Genomic DNA, 20,646 nt, shown 5'->3' on the forward strand with positions numbered 1-20,646 from the left:
GCAGCAACAAATTGAGACAGCAGGTGGCAGTATAATCCAACACCTCAAGCTTACGTTTTAAATAAAATTCCACCTTCAGTTGCTCCTTTATTGCATGCATTTACTGAGCACTTGTTGTAGAGACTTTATTGTGAGATTGCATTAATGCACGCATAATTGAACTGAAGGCAATCTACTCACATACAGAAGTAAAAACTCAAAAAGAAATACTCTTGTGACACTGGTATTTTTATTCAGTTTTATTAAAAACAACAAAAATAATGAAAGCAGCTGAATTTACAGATATTAATTTTAATATAATCACATAACCTTCCAAACATATCCTGCCTCTTCCCAAAACGTATGCAGAAACAACTGGCGATATAACTAAAATATATAAATCATAACATATCTTCAAATATATTGCATGAAATCAAAATGCACTGCTTAATTCCGACATATTAACAAAATTATTTTTTGTGTCAAATTTAAATTCACAATAATGAAAGTGATTTCACAGGAAAGCAAAGTAAACCTAATGCCCTCAGTAGCTCTTAGCATGCAAAACATTAGCTTTGGGTAGGGTGGTGTCTTGTAGCACCACCAGAAAATCAGAATGCAACCTCAATCTATTTGCATATTTTTGCTCATTTTAAATTGTCAGCTCACAGCAACAGACATCTCATTTTCTGCAATTAAATGCGGGCTCTCATATCACCAAAAATAGGCTACAGTCATTTTTGGAGTGCTATCTTGGTTGACATTATATAATTTTTTGTCACACAGCTGTGTCAGACCTTTATAGCGACCAAGTCATAATATTGCTTACCAATGGATAGTGTTGCAGCTTGGACTGGTGTTCATGAATACACAGATTTAAAATGGACAAGCAAACATATTTGCAAGGGTATGCAAACTGAAAAACTGAGATGCACAAGTCTGTTATGTCTTACGCCTTTACCAGGAACACCTTAACAGTCATGAGATACTACCCAACAAATCTGGCATCTAATCCTTTGGATATGTTGATGAAAGAAGTCAAAACCATAAAAACAAATAAAATCGATAAACCGTTGTTTCATGCCCCACTTGAATTATTTTAAGATCTTACAATAAATAATTTTAATTCATTGCTTTTAATAAACAAAATAGTTGTCAATTTAAAGTAAATATGGAAATATCACAATTTATTATCCTTTCTGCTGACATCATGATCAAAAACAAATATTTTCACGAAGGACTAAGCTCACACTGAATTTCACTTTTCTTCCATATAGACAATTAAACACAACAAATTAACAATGAACATTTTGTCTTTTCACATACACATACATTTGACCACTGTCAATAACAATGAGCAAACAATGGTCGTATACATGTATTACTAACCAACTAATATCTGAAGTCCAATGAAGACATTTTGAACATTTATACATGGCTTGCATGATGGAAATGTTGGTAACATGGTGGCTAGTCTAACAGCATTTAGATCTTTAATCTCAGCCTTTACAGGGAAGAAACACTTTACATTGTCCATATTTACAGTACAGCTTAACTTTTTCTAGAAAAGTGTTCCAAGTGAGATATGTATCTGCCATACAAATGTTGTATAAATGTTCCTAACAGAGGATTCAGTTTTGTTTTTCATTTTCACAGTTTGAAACAGGAACTCAAAAGCTAACATTAAGTACGTTTTATTAACCGTAGAATTGTTTTAACTTAAGTTGATCTCAGTCTGTCCTTGCCCAGAACAACAGACCTGCTTGACTCAGTCAGGGAATGCATCAGCTGGTGCTTGGGTAAGACTTAAAAAAAATGACAGAAAATGCATTCATTGTTCAGCAGCGCACACATAGCAACACGTTTGCCTTAGAGTCCAGATGAACACATGTAAGCACACCTCATTCTTTATTAGTGTCACCATGGTGATGTTCTCCAGCCCACTGGATCTCCTCCATGCCCTGTGGATCTTCTACAGCACAGCTGGGTCACTGGTTGGTAGGTGTTTCTCTTAACCCTGCACACTTGCCTCCTGCTACGTTCATCTGTCTCTCCTCAGTACCTGTTTTGATGTTCGTAGTGCCACCGGTTGAAATCGATGTTAAATGCCACAATACTGCCAGAGGCCATGCCCGTGATCAAAGTCCTGAAGAGCAAAAAAACAAAACAATAAAAAAGTAACATTAAGACTTAATGTTTGGAGACAGATTATAAAATTTGTAAAATGTAGGAAAATGGAAAAACACAAAACTACACATTTAATTTTTACATTTTGGTCCTTTCATGATTTATTTATAATTTATTCTTATTTCAAAGGTGTGTTTATATATGGAAGAAACCAACTTTTGTTCAAATGTGTTTGTTGATATAGATTATTTCCATGCATATGAACAGTTTGTTAATATACCCATAGTGGTGAATGAAACAGGCACAGGAGGTCATCAGGGGCTGTGATGGTAAATTACAGGGTTCCTCTGACAGCTGAAGTAGACCATTGAGTTGTAGTATCTGCTGCAACCCTTTTGCCCTTGTGTCTACGGCTGGCTGGTATGTAGGAAAAGCAGCTGATTTCACAGGGTCGTCTTATACTGCTACACCCCGAGGGTTTAAATGCTTAAGCACAATGAACAGAGTTGCAGCAGAATGGCTCTCTGTAAAGGGAGTTGTGGAGCCAGACGCACTTGTGTTACCTTATGTTAATTGACTGAGGAGAGAGACTGTAACTAAATCAAAGGGATCTTAAAATATTTTAACTGATTTAAGGGGTGTTGAATGAAACATTAAGAATAGCATGCAGTACTTAATTTCAGTATGTGTAGTTCCTGATGTGATGTGGCCATGAGATGTTTTGTTTACATTAAAACTAAATTAAAATCTGTCAACAAATTCATCCTCTATCTCTTCCCATCCTCTGCGTACCTTAACAGGTTGTGCAGTCAGTCACGATAATGCAGAGTTAATTTGCTTAAGAACCAGGTCTCTGTTTTGGGCCTGACTGTAAGTGCTGAGGGGGATTTGGCCTGTGGCTGTGAAGTGCAGCTTGAATGTTCACACTCTCTAACCTCTCTTGACTGCCAGGGTCACATGATGACGTCAGGCTTATAGCCCCAGAGCAAACACTGCCGCCTTTGCACCGCCATCCAAGCACCCATTATACAACTCCTAACAAATCTTGCAGAATGCAAATGTTACGGAAAAACATGCCACTGACCTGCCAATAGACTTGTGCAGCATGTTTGTACGTTCACTGTTGTTTGTTTATCCAAAATAAGTGCATTCGCAGAAGATACCCCTATAATTTTTGTCTCTATGGCAACTGTAGGTTCTATTTAAAGGAAATGGATGGTGAATATTCCACTAACTGAAATGGACAGTGACATGTATACACAGACAGTACAGTACTTAAGAAGCGGGAACATTGTGTGCACACACACATACATTCATGCAAGTGAGCCCACGCAGTCACACATACAACACAAGCACATAAACAAGCCCACGCAATAATTCTGTGAAGCCAAACAGCCAACATCAAGCACAGTCTTTTTCTTATCATGCACTAAAATATACAAATCTTTGGATATGACTTGCCGTTCGCTTACTTCACAGTTTAAAATATTTTTGTCAGCTTTTCTTTGTGACTGGTATAGAGTTATTAAGGAAAATCAATATGGTATAATGTCTATTTCCTGGATTTACCTGGCATACTACAGTATACTGTGAAATCTTCATGACTTTTATGACATACCATGTAATAAAAACACTTGCATGACTTTTTTAAGGCATACTATACTATGAACTTTTTGACTTTTTATGATTTTTTTAAGTGCGTATTTTACTATGACTTTTTCTTACATTTTTAATGGCATTTCTATGGCATAATACAGTATCTTTTGTGGTATACTATGGTATGGTACTTTTTGATAGCAAACTATACTATGATTTTTTCTATAATCTTTTTGTGACATACTATAGCATTTTTATGGAACACTGTACCATGACATTTTCTGCATTTTTATTAGTTTTTGTGACATTCTTTTGGTATACTGTTCTATGACCTTTTTGTATTTTTCGTGGCATACGATACTGTGACATTTTTTATGATGTTTTACGGCATACTATACCATGACATTTTTATTATTTTTCTTCATGGGATACTATGACATTTTTTATGACATTTTTACTGTACACTATACCACGACCTTTTTATGGTCCTTTTTTATACTATACTGTGACCTTTTTTATGGCACACTATACTATGACCTTTTTTATGATTTTTTTATGGCATACGAGACTATGATTTTTTTTTCATATGGCATACGAAACTGGCTTTATTTTTTTTTCTTAATGTCATACTATATAATGACCTTCATTTGTGACTATTATATAGCATACCATGACCTTTTTATGTTGTTTTTTATGACACAGTATGACCTCTTTATAATCTTTTTTGGCATACTATACTATGACCCTTTTTATGGCATACTATACACTGACAATGTTTTTTTTTTTATGACACTACACAATGACGTGTTTTTGGGACATACTATACACTGACCTTTTTTATGGGTTTTAATGGCATACTACACTTTGACTTTTTTTTTAATGGCATACTATACTATGAAATTATGATTTTTTTTTTTAATGTGGCATACTATACCTTGACCTTTTTATGATTTTTTTTTTAATGGCACACTACACTTTGACCTTTCTTTGACCTAATGTATATCGATACAATTACCTTTCATATTGCATACTATACTATGACATTTTTTCTTACAGTTTATGAAATTGTTATGGCAGACAACACTATGATGTAGTTTACCATAAGTTCTCAAAGTTTTGATGACTGAGTGCCAATTTATGGAGCCAGCAAATAAATGAGGAGCACACAGAAAAAGTGGGCACAACAAAATATTTTCCATCTCCCACCAACATTAAATTACCAAGTTGTCACCCAAAATCGCTACTTTACCTAACAGCACTAGCACTCATGACAGAATGTTATACCAGAGACCCTTGCAAGGTGCCACTACTTGCCATACAACCAGTGGCTGTCTTCAAGTTTGTATTCCTAACCTGACAGACAATTGCGAGATGAGTGCAGTTTGACGCAGTAGCTGCACAGTGTATTAAATGTAAGCTATTGAAAGTGAAAGTATCGAAATGGACAGTGGATGATTAAAACGTAATGTTCAGGGGCCTGTGCAAAATGTTTCTGAGGGTCGCCATTGGTCAGTGCAGCTGCACTTTGATAAACTATGCTGTATATGATGAGTGAGAGACAATTCATCAAGATGGCTTTCTGTACACATCATCTCCTCTCTGTGAGGAAAAACTGCTACCATACAACTGCACGAGCTGACCTTTGATCGTGTGACAGGTCCATTGCTCGGATGCCAGCATCACAGCCAGGGTAGATGTAGAGCTGTTTGAAGTCGCAGGCCTGCCACACCTCCACCACACCATTATCTCCACCTGTGACCAGGTTGTGACCATCACTGCTCAGGAGAATGGCCTACAGTAGGGATAGACAGGAGTACATTATGTCACTTCCAACTACCTCCTCCACCAACATCTGTGATTGTGGAAGTACAGTATGAGAATGGCATGCAGCAACATTGTGCACTTAACTTTTGTACAAATTTGAGATATGTTATTGTATTAAAATTAATAATATTTAAACAATGATGTCTGTATTGATAATGTTTGCATTTCAAAAACTGACAGGGACAACTTCTTAGTCCTGTTATGGATTGTATACTATGATCCAGGTCATGTAAAGTATTTGATCCACAAACATACTATACCAGTCAGATCACTCTGTTCACTGAATCCCTTGCTGACAACACTGTAAACTTTTTTTTTATTGGGCTACCTTTTCTGAAAACCATCAATAAACATCCTGTTGCACATTACCACCATCTTATCCACACTGAGAACATCAAACAATTGCTGGATGTGCAGTATTTTTGCAAAATGAGTATTTGAGTCAAAGCATCTGTACTTACATTTTTGTAGCTGCCCACTATTTCAATTGTTGAGTGTCTAAGACTGCAGATGGACAAAGATACATCCACATCTCTATTGGATTATACTGGTGTCAAAAAAGTCAGCTTACCCTGCTGGAATCATTGACCTCCATCTGTGCCAGAAGTTTTCCATTAATGCTGAAGTTGCAGAAGTGGCCCCTCTCGTAGTAGATAATGCAGTGGCCCTCACTGGACACTGAGATGAGCCGTGGGCACTGATAGTGGTCTGGCCCCTCCAGAGCCCGCAGCAGGTCGCCTGTGATGGTGTGGACCAGACATGGACCCTCTGCCGAACCAAAATACACACAGATAAGTGTCTAAAAAACTTTGCTCCTATGAAACATCTATTATTCTGTCTTTATAATGTCTACAGTCCTACAGTGTGCACAGTGAGAAATTCCTGATCCGGATATTTTCTGTGTTGCATATGCATGATGTTCAGCTGAGTACACATGCATGTCTAGAGTGTAGTCAGTGAAATAAATACCTGTATATCTATGTGGGCTGGTTTTAGATTGGTAACCTACAGTATATAAGCCAATACATCAGGTCAAAGCACGAGTGTCCCCGACTTCCTCTTTCCTTTCTGATGATAATGACATTGACGGTAGACAGAAAAGTACACTGACCTTTGGCTCCACTGATGACCAGTCCCAGCTCAGCACAGACTGACACACACACAACTTCCTGATCATGACCCGTCAAAACGGCTCGTGGTGCTGGGTAGTCACCTAAAAAATGATGCACACAATATCGTAACACAATTTACTTGATTTAATTGATTAAATCTATTGTCTGTGTTATCTGTGCAACGGTCAACAACCTTCATCAGGCAATAAAATCAAATAACACAAGCACAGTGATTGTGACACACATCTGCTCGCAGGGAGGTCCCTTTGAATTGTCATGTAAATGCAGAGATGCCCACTGATGGCAGCTGAGCCACTTGATCTCATCCGGTGTGTCACATGATTGATGATGGCCAGGGGAGAGGTTAGTGAGGGAGTTTCATGGCACCCTGAGCTGATCCCTGGTCTCTTTCTGAAATGCACTGATCACCAATACTGAATAAACCCTCATGCCCCTAAATACTGCTGTTTTCTACAGAATTTAACCCATTGAATCCATCACTAAAATAATGAAATCAGTGGAAATGACCTGTGTTTAACAACAAAGAAATGCAATCCAAATGCAGCCAATGAAAAGCAGATAAACTGTCCTCATTTAGTGTTAAACCACATAGGAAGGGTTAAGAGGGGGTAGATTGAAATTCTGGGTCGACTGGAAAAAAAAGGTTCTATTTTAATTTAAAAAACTATTTTATGTTAATTTGTTCTTGTTCCTTTTTTAATCTTTTTTAAATATAAAATAATCACACTGGAATCTGTTTGCCACTAGTGATGGGAAACTAATGCCAAACTAACACCACTGCATATAAAGTATGTGACTGTTAGTGTCCACACGTGACTCAAAGTTCAGCCAATTCAGTGAAACTTTCTCTATCCACCTAGATGACAGTAACGTCCTGATAGATGATGTGGACATGTGTCAGACAGCCCTCCTCCTCCCCCATCATCTCCTCCTCTAGCTCGGCATATCGCCTCTGCAGCTGTAGCGGTCCAGTCAGTGAGCTGGACTGTGATCGATGCAGCACAGTCCCTTAGAGACCAGGACCTGAGCAGCGCTGTCAGTCCCAGCACCCACTGCTGAGGGAAGCTGAATAGGACAAGTGTCAGAAAAAGCCTCCAGGGGGAAAAAGGGACCTTGTGCAGCTCACCTACCCGACAAAAGATTCAATCAGCCTGCACTGTGTACCCCCCATCCTCTGCTAGCCCTTGGGACAAGCCGAAGTCAGCCACCACAATTACCCGTTGCAAATATCCCTTTGCACCAGTGTGATGGGCCAAGTCTGAGAGGCAGGGCCATGATTGAGCTGGAAGTTATTTTAATTATTACACATTTAAGACACATGCAGCCTTTTGGGGCGCGGGTGAAATCAATTTCTTTGGCACTCCACATCTGTGGTATGAGGAGGCAGTGATCCGGAGGGCTGCTTCTTCATATTCACACAACCTTCAACCAGCATATAAAAAAATATAATGGGCATGAAATCACAAGAATGAGACTCGTGGAAAAGATCATTCAATGAATAAGCAAATAAGTATGGGAATAAAGAGGACTTTGGTGCTCTGTATGGTATATGACATTAAGTTCAGTGCTTTGTGTGAAGATATGAACGAGTCATAGTGGTTTATCCCTGAGGATTCTTGCAAATGCCTGCCATGTATATCTGAACGAGAGTGACACTGACTGGCTGTAGGGATTTGTATTATGCTGTGTCAAACATACAGTATGTAAAGTTTTTAGCTGATTCTGGGTGATTTTTCTCTACGCTGCTCCTGCTCCTTCACAAACAAACTCCAGGTTCCCACAACTTTTGTGCTCTGCATTCTTGAACCAAGCTAGATTATTATCTGCGGTCTCCACAGCTTTTCTGACATCATGATATATTGACAAGATATTGATAAGAGACTGGAAGTGATTTGATTGAGTGGAAACATATCCTGTCTTTTGTTTCTTGAGATGAGCTATGCAGTTTCCTTCCCTTTTGTCCATTGAGGATGCATTGTAAGCAGTAGTGGTGTGAATATCAAGGGAATACTGTTTTCCTGCTGCAGTAACACAAGTGCTATTGCCCCTTGCTAATTGGAGGCAACCAAGCTGAAATTCTTAATTAACTGTCGGAGCCTCAGTGAAGTTAATTAGAGAACACTCGCAACTAATCCGGAGCTCCTAGAATCTGTGACAATTGGAAACACAAGATCTTCTAGCACACACACACATTGTATTGTCAACCAGAAATAAAATAAAATAAAAACACTGTCTTCCTTATCTTCAGTTTTTCAAATCCACGCCATATATGGCGGTCTTTGCTTGTACAGTACTGTAATGTCTGTTTCCCTACCCTGATGGATTGTTTTGAACACAGACAATCAGTGTGAATGAGCAACTAAATGAACTGAGCAGCAGAAATCACACACTGGGGTCTACCATTTTGAATGCCAAGACATCTGGAGTCCTCTACTTGAAAGCAGCACAGCTCAATGCAATAAATCACACTAATATATCACAGCTACAGTGCAGATAAATTATCCTCTCCCTGTCTCTCCGCATTATTTGATTTCTAGGGTAGAATGCCTTTTCTTCCAGTGTTGATCAAAGGCTCTTGCTTCCTATCTAACTTTTTGAAAATACTAACAATGAACTCATGCAGGCTTTAACTTAACAACAAAGGAGTGAATTCCATAGGTGAAATACTAAGCACAGTGAAAAGATCCTTGTAACTTTATTCAGAAGACAATGCTACTGTATTCTCTGAGTGCATCTGTGAGCATGGCACATGCATGCTCTAACTCACTGTTATTGGGGTTGTCGCCGATAATATGGTGTCGTCCACTCCAATACCACAGCAGAAGTGTAGCATCCCTGGACCCAGAGACGATGTAGCAGTCCCCTCCAATGTAAGACTCTGATCTGGCCAGACATGTCACCACATCCCAGTGGCCAAAAACTATCTGGGTCAGCTTGCCTAAAGAAAATATGTACAAACATGTTTTCGGTGTTTGCTAGTTGGAAGTTCCTGAAATGCAACATGGAAAAACTACTTCTGGCTGTGTTTTCAAACTGGAGTTATAGGAATTGTTGGTTACTGTTTGTAAATGGTATTGCCAGCAGAAGTGAAAGGCAACCCTAAATTCACTGTCATTCGCTGTATTTGCACTTTTTTTTTGGTGCTGTTTCCACGATTTTCACAGCTTCCTCTGGTATGCATGCTGCTTACTGACTGGCATCTTGTTGCTATGTTTTTATAAAGTCTTGACCTAACCTGCACACTGTGTCCAGGAATGTCCTTAACAACACAAAACAAGAGGAAAAAAGAAAATACAGACAGAGGGCAGGGACTCTGCAGATAAATACACCGCTAAACACTTCCAGTGGGTTATCAGTGATGACTGAGAGAGATTACTTTTGTATGAGTCTAAACATTGCTTTTTAGGAAAATCCTGCAAAGTATATCTTTAAGGGAGTGTTGTGCTAAATAGCAGAATAATGTTTCCAATGTAGTTAAATCAGTGGTATCCAGTCTGTTTGGCTTGTGACCTCTTAAAAGGAAATAATGTCTGCTTGTGCCCCCTCATCACAGATTATGGCTTTGGTGTGGACAGAGTTGAGCAGTTCAACCCACAAAAGTAATTTGTCTGTCTTTGTTTCTAACACTTGAAGGATTTTTAGGGCCTGGGAAAAGTGAAAATATCAAGTATTTCATAAGAGAAAAGAAAAACTGAAGAAAAATAAACAAAAGATTTTTTTCTTATCCTTTCAATCCTCTTGTGATCCCTCAGATTCATCTAAATCCCCTGAGGTTGTCACAACTCCCAAGTTTGGAACCAATTAGTTAAATGCTACTTGTCAAGCTGCAGTGAAAATCATTAATATGATTAAAAATGTATGTTGTCTATATTATCATCTTGCTCCCACTGAATCATTATCAATGGTAAGGAAATTAGCAGAAAGAACTTTTTACTTATCATTTAGTTCCAGTGTATTACAGTATAATCATCCAGTCTTCTACAAGGCTTGTCAGGAGAGAGCAGCAACAATACTGTATTCTTCCCATCATAGCGTTCAGTCCTCCACACATCAGTGCACACCTCTATAGGAAATAGAGTTTACACTGTAACCTACCTGTCTCGGAGGAGTACACACGGAAGCTCTTGTCCCAGAAGCCACACACCAGTATGTAGCGGTTGTCAGCTGTCACCACGAAACAGTGTGTGGTGATTTGGATGCTCTGGTCCACTAGGTCTGTGATCTGACGCTTGTTGCTACCAGTATTGTTGGCTGTGAGGAGGAAAAAAAGGACAAACATGTCATTGCCTGAGGTGTTAAAGTTATTAATTAAGACCCTTACAGCTGAAACAGATATAAAGCCAGTGATCCTGTTTTTTTGATGCTGTATTTTCTATTCAAAACCAGGTAGTTTACTCACCAACCAGAGAATCCATCTCAATAGGCAGGTGATGGGCCTGCTCAAGAGAGTAGCCTGGTGCTCCTCGGAGACCTGGATTCAGGCAGGGATACATGAGGAAATTAATCACTGAGGCTATTTCTCACCTCTGCACATGTACATTCTTACACACGCACGCGCGCGCGCACACACACACACACACACACACACACACACACACACACACACATACACACACACACATACATACATACACACACACACATACACACACACACACACACACACACACACACACCTCCATCATGTCCATCAGAAAGATTTCCATCTGTCTTACTGGGCTTTTTTTTAGAAGTGTCAAACAGAATGGAGACATTTTATCCATGCAATCTGTATCTGGAGCCAGTTTTGAAACAGCAACATGCCTGAAAATATGGAGACCCTATTATCATCATTATTCTGAAAAGCCAAACCACATTTCCCTCCTCTCCGACAGGATGGCAAGGGTGCTGCAGCTGTGTTCATTAGTGTGGGAGCAGCCAGAGCAGCCACACAGTGCGGACTCTTTGGTCCTAAGCTCAGTGTGTCTCTATGGTGACAGATGGGGACGTGTGAGGAGAATGTGGTGCAGTTGCGGCCTAATTTCCTAGTAACCATTGCTTTGGCCCTCTGACCCTGAGGTGAGGCTGATTCTCAGGGAGGGGCTCTGTGGGTAATGTTGTTCACACATGTCTGAGAAGGAACATGTGGAAACACTCATGGTCAGCTTACCTAGGAGGTGCTAGCCTCTCACATAGCCAGCTGGCTACAGCTCTATTATGAGTGGTGGGCAGGTTTGTGTGTGACGGTGATGAAGTGATTTTACAGGGCCACTGCTGTGGTAGGTATCACATGTGGTGCGGCACATTCTTTTTTTTTTACGTGTTCATGTGCATGTTGGAACACATCATCTGCCGTGTGTGTGTTGAGCTCTATTCACCAACAGTGTTGTGCCATCGGTTGACGGCAAATACGCGGCTGCAGGTGACGGTGACCACAGCAGGTATGGTAAGATGGGGCAGGGTGTTGGCGGCCACATGTGTTACTGGTGAATTGGATGGAAACTTCAACACCATGATGACATCCTGCTGCATCTGATCCTTGAACATGAGAGGACTCTGTGGAAGGAAACACTGTTGAGTAGAAGAGAGAAAAGACGGAGTGTAAAGGATGGAGGGATGTGATGGTAAGAGGGGAGGGGGAATACAAGGAAAGAGGAGCAAGGACAGGAAGGGGACAGAGTGGGAAGGCAGGGTATGGAGAAGATGAAAAGAAGAGGGATGTAAAGATGGGAGAAAAAGAATGGAAAGAGGTAGTTAGTGTGGAGGTTGGAGGAAAAACTAGGTTCAGACACAGGAGAGCTTCATGCACTGCCCCCTCCGGACAGTGCAGTCAGACAAGGGACTGGTCAGACAAGGGTAAGACATGGAAAACTGGGATGGAGTAGGCTGTATACATGAGATGGTGCATACATGATACACATGCATCAGAGAGACTGAATTTAGTCCACAAAGAAGAAGCATTAAAAGAGACTGCATGAGTTTTTGAAGATGTGCTTATTTCACCACTGTAAAATTCAGCTCAACCTCTACAACCCTGAGTTAAACTACATGTGTAGCAGGAGTAAAAGTGATGCAGGAGATAGTGATCTTGACAATACTCTGACTTTTGAACCAGTTTCAGCTCTCATCTCGTCCCTAATTTTAGAACTTTTTGACAGAAGTGGATGAAAACATTCACATCTGTTACAAAAGTAGAAAATTGAACTAAAAAAAATCTCAAAGGGATCTGCCTTACAAAGTTTCTTGAAGGGGGAGAGAAACAGAGAGAGCCATGTGGGGATAATGAGGGCTAGGCCGGCTATTACATGGATTAGGCAGGGAAGAGCAGCTTACAACAAAAAGAAGGGAGCTACTAGGCCAGTAGGGAGCACTCTTCCCTTTACACCACACTGCTAGTAGGCAGTACAGCTATAAACAGTGCAGACAAAATTTGTTGTTATATTGCAGGTCTATGACCTACATGAGGTAAGCCTTCTGAAATATTTATCTTTCGTTATAAAAGGGTGGATTGAAGGAAATATATAGAAGTAAGGGACATCTATCTCAATCTTGTGCCGACCTCCAAACACAGGCACGCAAACCCACACCATCCAGGCTTGCACAGGTCCACATTTCCTCTCTCACACAAACCACCACCAGAGGTGCAGGGAATTTTCCCAGCATGCTCGTTGCTCTCACCAGGTGCATGGCGGAGCTGCGTGGAGGATGTGGCTCAATAAGCAACTGAGATGGCGTCTGTCCAAAGCTCTGGATCTGTGCCTCTGTGGCCTGCGGGAGAGAGAGAGGGGAGAAGGAGAGAGAGAGAGCGGCTGTCACAATCAATATGCATCAAAGTGATGGGTCAATGCGTTACTTGACAATGCAAGCAAATCCTAACTCAGCCGTGCCTCTGAGGAAAGGGGGAGGTAAAGGGAAAGGGGAGCACTCCCAATCCGCCTGGGTGCTCCCCCTTCCCCCCTCAGCCTGCAGAGTCATCCAAGTGTTAGTATGGAAGAGACAAGCCTTTTCCTATTAACATGCTTCAGTTAACCATTCCCATTTCCAGGCGCAGGGGCCCCCACTGCATAAACGTTAACCTGGAGTGACATCCAGCTAGGACTGCAGCAGGCCGGCCTGCTTTTAGATGTTATTGTGCTTGAAACAAAAGGGAAAAGCATGTCCATGCACACACATACGAATGAAACAGAGGCAAAAAATCACACAAGCAGACCAAGGCAATTTGGCAGAGGGTACCTTGATGAAAGATGATTTATGGGGCATATACTGTGAGTCTGGATGCTTGTGACTAAGAAGGAAAAAAAACTAAAAACAGCACAAGTCGCACTCTAAGTACAGGAAAAAAAGAAACAACATACTGGAGGAATCAAGCCTGTACTATTATTAGAAAATAAATTCCATTTAAATAGACAAAAGATTTCTCCTTTGCCTTCAATGACTGAGAAAAAAAAACAAGCAGTAAGAGCTGCTGAGCTTGACTGAAAGTGGGGCACTCCACGGTGGGAGTGATTGATGTGACTGGAGCCACTTCCACCATCAGAGGGGAGCTTGTAGACGTCCGTCAATGCCACTGTGCACAATGGAACATACATCGCTCAGCCTTTCGCCCGCCCTTCTGACTGCCTGGGTGACTAGCCCTCATTTTCCTCCGCCTGTACACACTACTCACAATCAAAAGGACCTATTGGGTAGCACATGCCACAGAGGGAGATGTGGCAAGGGAAGTTTGGAGGTGATACTGAATCAGGACAGGCCACCTGCAAGCCAAACAGTCGCCCCTAACACCCTCCCCCCCACAACCCACCCTCCAACCCCCCCAGTCACTTCCTATCTTCCACAGCACCAAAAAAGGCGCTGTCCACACGGTTAAACGCTGTCGCACAGCAGTGAAAGTTTCATGTGAGTTGGTGAGCACATTTGGCAACCATTAAGTGCTAGTCAGTGTTTCTTTACAATGCAGTCCATCATGTAATAAGCAACTGACATTATGGCTATTTAAGGTTAGGTTTGGGGTGAGGATCACAATGTCTGTTCAAGTAAAGAAATTTGATACAAAGATCAGAAAAGGCTGAGGAGGCCATGTGGACAACATCACCATATTTCTTGTGATGATTCTGTTACAAGGGAAACTGGGCTGCTGAATGTCCCGTTTTGGTAGTCTTAGACAACCTTGATGCCCGACAATTGTTTCCAGAGTGCGGGGGGGGGGGGGGGGGGAATTAGTGTATATGTGTTTGTGTTTTTGTGTGCTGGGGGGAGGGGGTTCTGACTTGTTGAAGGTTAACTCAAGAACATGTTCTTCCACTAAATGATCAAAACATGTCAATATCTCTCAGGTGCTTCAACACTAATCCTCTCTGAGGTGTGTCAGAAACTTATCTCTATCTCAGTCTGAGATGGAGAGCACTTAACAGGCAGTTCATTAGTTTAAGTCACTTCAGGCTCTGCTTTTTGGCTGATAAGTGACACTTATTGCCAAAGCCATCTGGATGATCTCCCCTCCCAGCAACAACCGTCTTGCTTGGGTGAGCACCAAACATCCATCATAACACACTGTGTCTGCATGTCTGTCTGTATGACTTTGTTCGCATCTGATTTTGGCATGAGCAAAAAAGGCTTCAGAGGTGAGTGGCTGCAGCTCTGTCTCTCTCTCTATCTGCTGCCTGGTTCCCAAAATGGTGACAGAGAGACTCCGAGGAGGATGATCCCCCAACAGCATCCTCCAGTGCACTCATGCAATGCAGCAACACAACAGCTCTGTCAGACAGAATGCAAACACGGCCTTGCAGTGACCCGCTAAGCAGCGTGGGATCATGCTGAGTCACGACACCTGAGATCATCAGTGGCAACTACAAATATGAAGCCACTACACCTTTCACCTTTTGACAGACTCGGTAGATTACAGAAGCAAATTGCTTCCATTAAGTACTTCTGGCTTTTAAGTAGTTTAATCCAATTATAAAAACAGATCAAAGCTGCACAGAAACCACAAGACCCATGCAAATACATATAAACAAACTATTAATGTAATTGTTGTGTGAGTATGTTACATTCTCATGTGATGCACCATTGCACATCCTTTACATGCCAATGAAAATTTGTTTAAGATAAGCTGGATTTACTTAAATCCTTAAGTACGAACAAAGAATTAGCCCGAGGGTGTTTCTAGAGTGGCAGCTTAGGAGTTGACATGTGCACTACTGTACGTGGGAGCAGAAATGTCTAAAACAATGTGTCCACCATTATGGGATTATCTCTAATGCAGTTACCATCAATGACAATGCACAATGAATTCTATTCTATGTGATAAATATGAAGGGAGTTTCTTATCATGAAGGTCAAGCATTTAAACGTGTGTCCCATCACCATGAAAATATCAAGGTGAAATCAATTTAAATATAGCTCAGCTGCTTCAAACCCTTCATTGGGTAGCCACAGCACACTTTGTTGTCTTTGTCACTTCAGAGGGGGTGGGAGGGGCAGTGGCAGCTGAGGAGAAATGGAGTCCCACTGATGAATAATTTGTCTGTTTACTTCTGAGTGACACAGCGGGGTCTGAATCAAGGGGTTGCTGTCATGTTTTTCCATAAGAGAAGGCTGTCAGGAGGAGCGTCACACAGAAGGACTGCTGTTCCGGCAGTGTGCCCAGTAGAGCTGTCACCGTGCCCTCACCGGGCCCGGCGGCATGTCAGAGAGTGTCATCATTTCCATCTGACACACGGGCGGAAATTATCTCTCATGACCTCTAATTTATTGACATTTCAAATGCCTTAATTGTTATGACTAATGCCAGATCTGCAGTTTCACCTGTCAGGCCTAGAATGAATCAATACCCCGGAGTCAATCGTCACATTTCAGCAGGTCTTAGCAAGACATTTGTTGGGCACTTTTCCATGCTCCACCTCACTGACTCAGTCAGGCAGCTTGCAGACCTGACCTGTGTTCAATAGGAGGAGTGGTAAAGAAAAATGCAGATGATATTATGAAAAATACAGCAGGAAATCACCTGCAAAATATCACAATGTTACTATAAGTTGTGCAGGAAACTTGTTTTTAATGTAACCTCCTAAATTAAAACAGCAGAGCATCAAAATATGGTAAAAAATTTGTAATCTGATCAGCCTATGGAAATACTGTAATTGGGGAATTATAATACTGGACTATTAATGTGAACTTTTTTATTTTCTAGACTATTTTTTTCAGGATTACAGGGGGCTGTTGAAAAATTACAATTATATGTTTTGGAATTGCCAGTAAATCATCTTTGCAACTTGTATATGCAAGGAAAGCAAAAGTATTTTATATTTTAATGTCAGTTTGTTATTGTGTGGCTTTCAGAACCAAACTAAGGTGGTGTCCACAGGACGACAAGGGTTTTTATGTAGCAACGACATTGTGCAGAAACACACTTCACCTCACGTCTTGTGGGGAAAAGTTTTTTGATGGGCTTAGGAAAATATCATTTTGAAGCCCAAACATACATACTTTGACAAGAATTTAAATTTTGGATTTCAATACATCAGGAACAACACTGCAAAGCCACAGAATGATATAAAAACATTAAAAAAATGGAGTTGCCCTTTAATAGCATTTACAGGATAAAGTTGGGGTTTATATTTGGGGTTTCAGTATACAAGGTTATAGTTTTTGTTACAGGGACAGGAAGAATCCATCTGGGATAAGAAACATGATTGAAGGTATGAAGGCTTGTCTTAATTAGTGCTCATCATATCAGCATTACATCAGTTGCAATTAGCTGAGCCAATTTCTCTCTCCAGCACAAATACATTCACATGTCACAATAGCGACTGCATCAACTGGGCACAATTAGAGAGTCTGAGTAGCAGGCTTCCTAATGTGCAACTAACTAACAGTACTGTCATCTCTCAGGGTAACAGTAGGCAGGGAGTAAGACAGCTAAAAACCCTGATGCAAAATAAAAAAAGGCATCGCCTAGGTCTTTCTCAAAATGATGAAAACCAACCCTTTCACAATATGGTTTGGTAATTAGATCGGCCAAATCTTCTGCAGGTGATTTGCATAGTGGTCACTTGATAAATAAAGGCGCCCCTGGAAGTGACAGTATATAAATGACTTGTTTTGCAGACAGCAGATGGTGGATATCACAGGGAGAGACAAGCTCAAACTGGAAAGTACCACAATGTATGCCAGCTGCTGCAGTCTCTGCTCCCCTTTCCCCTCTATGCAATTAAGCTATTCACGAGTAGTACAGCTAAGCTAATAGATATTCAATTAATTCATTAAGAACAAGAGGATTCACTCCCTCAACTATTGACTGAGTGACCTCTGTTGATTGATCAAAGAGCTTGGTGAGATTTATTGATCTGATTAAGAGAAGGATACAGAATATTCAGCACCACGAAGAAAAGAGCACAGACTCACGCTGTTAAGAGGATCTATGAATAATATGGACAGATATTAAACGATTACTGTTTATCTGAGAGAGAGAGAGGAAATTAATAACTCAGGTCATCACAAAATGACGCTAATCTCAAAGCAAACTCGATGAGTCAGCTGCCCTGCCAAATTCTCTCACGGGTTGCATCTGCATGACACAATAATTGATTGACAGATGAGTGATATGAATGCTCCCGGAGCTCCGACACATGCCAGGACAAATAGAGACAGGAAGTTGTACCTATGGTGAATAAGAGAGAGGGGGGAGTGGCTTTGTCTCCATGGTAATGTGTGTGTGCGCCTTACCTCTCTGAGCGAAGGGTCAGTGATACTGTCCAGCTTGACAGAGCCCTCGTAAGTCAGGTAGTGAAAGACGTTGAGGGCGCGCACCGCCTCGGGGCCTCGCTGCTTGTAGCCGAAAATAAGGTCAATCCACTGATGCAGCTGACATGACACAAACTCGCTTTCCAGGGCCTGTGAGAGGAGTACAGGGCAATTAGAGGCGAGAGGCATACCAGCAGCACACAGCACATGGGCCAAAAGACAACACAAATTGTACTCTCACACAACAATGAACACAACAAAACACAGCCTACTTCACTGTACACAGATGACCTACCGGGGCATCACATCAAATCAAACATTACAAAACTTACTAAGAGTGCTGTAAAGGAAAATAACTTGCATTCACTTAACTAAAAGATAAGTATTTAACCTGTTTTCCTGCACATAAATATTATAGAAGACAGAAAAAATAAAAAGAAGCTGCATCCCCTCTTTTTAATATAATCACTGAACTCAACAAGCCTCCCGTATCACATTTCTCTGTCCACTTAAAACGCAGACCAACTATCTTTGCATGGAGACAAAGAAATTGGTTCAATACTAACAGGGATCCAATTTACTGTAAAACCATCCGCAGGAGCAACATTGATAAATTACTTGTGAGAGTGAGAATGGAGACTTGATTTCTTGTGGGAGTTTTACTGAGAGATTTGGGAGAAGATTTTAGGCAGATAATTATTATAAATATACCTATGGAAGCCACGCAGTGGGGGTTTGATGTATTGTTCCACAATATAATTCCCATGCATGCTGGTGTAAGGCTTTGCTAGAGGAATTTACACTCCTCCCCTCGCGTCAGGAATAACAGCCATTACCAACAAAGCCTGCTCGAGCACACAGAGGCAGAGTTTGCCACAGGGCATATCACTTCAATTGAAAGTGGCACATGCAAAGATGGGAAGTGGGAGGAAGAGAGAGGGAGGGAGGGAGAAAGAGAAGGAGGGAAGGAGAAAAGAGGAAGAGTGAGACAGAGGGGGAGGCAGGGGGAGAGATTCACTGACAGAAATGAAATAATAGAGGAAGCAAGAGTGTGGGCTAGCTCGGGAACAGAACAAAAGAAAGACAAAAAAAAATGGAGGCAGAGGACTATGATTTTCTGGGCGTGTGAATACACTGGCCTGCGAATGTAACAGTGCAAGGCAAAATCACACGTGTATCCTTCAACAGTGAGAAAATATTCACTGTAATCCTTTTTTTCAGTCATCCTCTCTCCTGGTTTTGGAGATGCAGACATGCCTGTAACATCTCCCAGCCTCTCCTCCTGCCTCTTCCCTCCACCCCCAGCTCTGCCGGTATACAAGCCTGATAGAGCTCGACCAGGCAGCGTGGGTAGAGCACGGGGAAAGGTCACCTCTATAAGACCAGCCCAGCTCTGTCACTCCAGCTGAAAAGGTCAAGTGTGTTCCCAGAGCCTCTGGTCCAAAAACACTGTGGCCCCCAACCTTAGGATACATAACATGCATGAAACCTTATGTCTTCCTACCAATATTATAAAAGTTTTTATGGTTTTAAGGAGGAATTTCTCTAAAATAAAATGTGGAGGCATAGAGGATTTTTTTTCAACACTATACTGACATTGTAAATTTACTGAGCTCTGTTGCTGGAGATACCACTTTCATGCAGCAGGATTTAGGTTTGTATTTACATGTAAAACTGAAAATCATGTTGTCTTTTCTTCATATGTTGATATTTTAAAATCATCTTTCTTTCATGTGAAAGACTGAGTCCCTCTCCTAGAAATTAGGTGTACATACAACTAACTGTAACAGCAAATATGTGCCGAGAGAAACATAATGCCAAGCAAATTACATTTTCTATTAACATACTGAGGAAACATTGCTAATTAACGCATCTGCCAAATCACAAAAATGTTGATAACGAACATATCAGCAAAGTGTTCACTGACAGTGTATTTCATTTGATTTCCGCCAAAACAGGCAATCTTGCAATACAGTATCCAATTGTAGTGACTACAGCATTATTTTTTTATGACCTTTTTTATTTACATTTCACCAAAATCATGAACATTCCCTAACCTTAACCAATATGCTTTTGATACCTAAACCTAAGACAGGAGTGTGGACATGAAGCTGAGGTTCTGGTGTCAAGGTCCTGCTCTTTGTACATCTGCCATTCTCCCCAGCCACCTCTTTGCGAAGCCTGCACAACGCATGAATGTAGTGTTTGGTTACCTGAAAGGGTAGGAAAGATTGCATTTCACATGTTTTTTTTGTTTTTTTTTTGTAAG

General features: G+C 41.0%; 1 protein-coding gene across 4 annotated transcripts in view; it reads right to left on the reverse strand.

The window, feature by feature from the left end:
* Positions 1-226: 226 nt before the first annotated feature.
* Positions 227-20,646, reverse strand: part of nbeab (neurobeachin b) — a 236,822-nt gene continuing 216,402 nt past the window's right edge. For 3 of the 4 annotated variants that reach the window (XM_033631025.2, XM_033631024.2, XM_033631022.2), the window contains exons 47-56: positions 18,360-18,527; positions 13,317-13,406; positions 12,017-12,209; positions 11,059-11,130; positions 10,755-10,910; positions 9,427-9,597; positions 6,638-6,739; positions 6,098-6,294; positions 5,343-5,494; positions 227-2,125 (exon numbers count right to left, since the gene is read on the reverse strand). In XM_033631025.2, the coding sequence (XP_033486916.1) occupies positions 2,035-2,125; positions 5,343-5,494; positions 6,098-6,294; positions 6,638-6,739; positions 9,427-9,597; positions 10,755-10,910; positions 11,059-11,130; positions 12,017-12,209; positions 13,317-13,406; positions 18,360-18,527 (1,392 nt within the window). In that variant the 3' untranslated portion in view covers positions 227-2,034. The remainder of the gene's footprint in view (positions 2,126-5,342; positions 5,495-6,097; positions 6,295-6,637; positions 6,740-9,426; positions 9,598-10,754; positions 10,911-11,058; positions 11,131-12,016; positions 12,210-13,316; positions 13,407-18,359; positions 18,528-20,646) is intronic. The other variant, XM_033631023.2, reaches the window with a different exon arrangement.

This window comes from Epinephelus lanceolatus, chromosome 4 (assembly GCF_041903045.1).
Source record: "Epinephelus lanceolatus isolate andai-2023 chromosome 4, ASM4190304v1, whole genome shotgun sequence".
NCBI lineage: Eukaryota > Metazoa > Chordata > Actinopteri > Perciformes > Serranidae > Epinephelus > Epinephelus lanceolatus.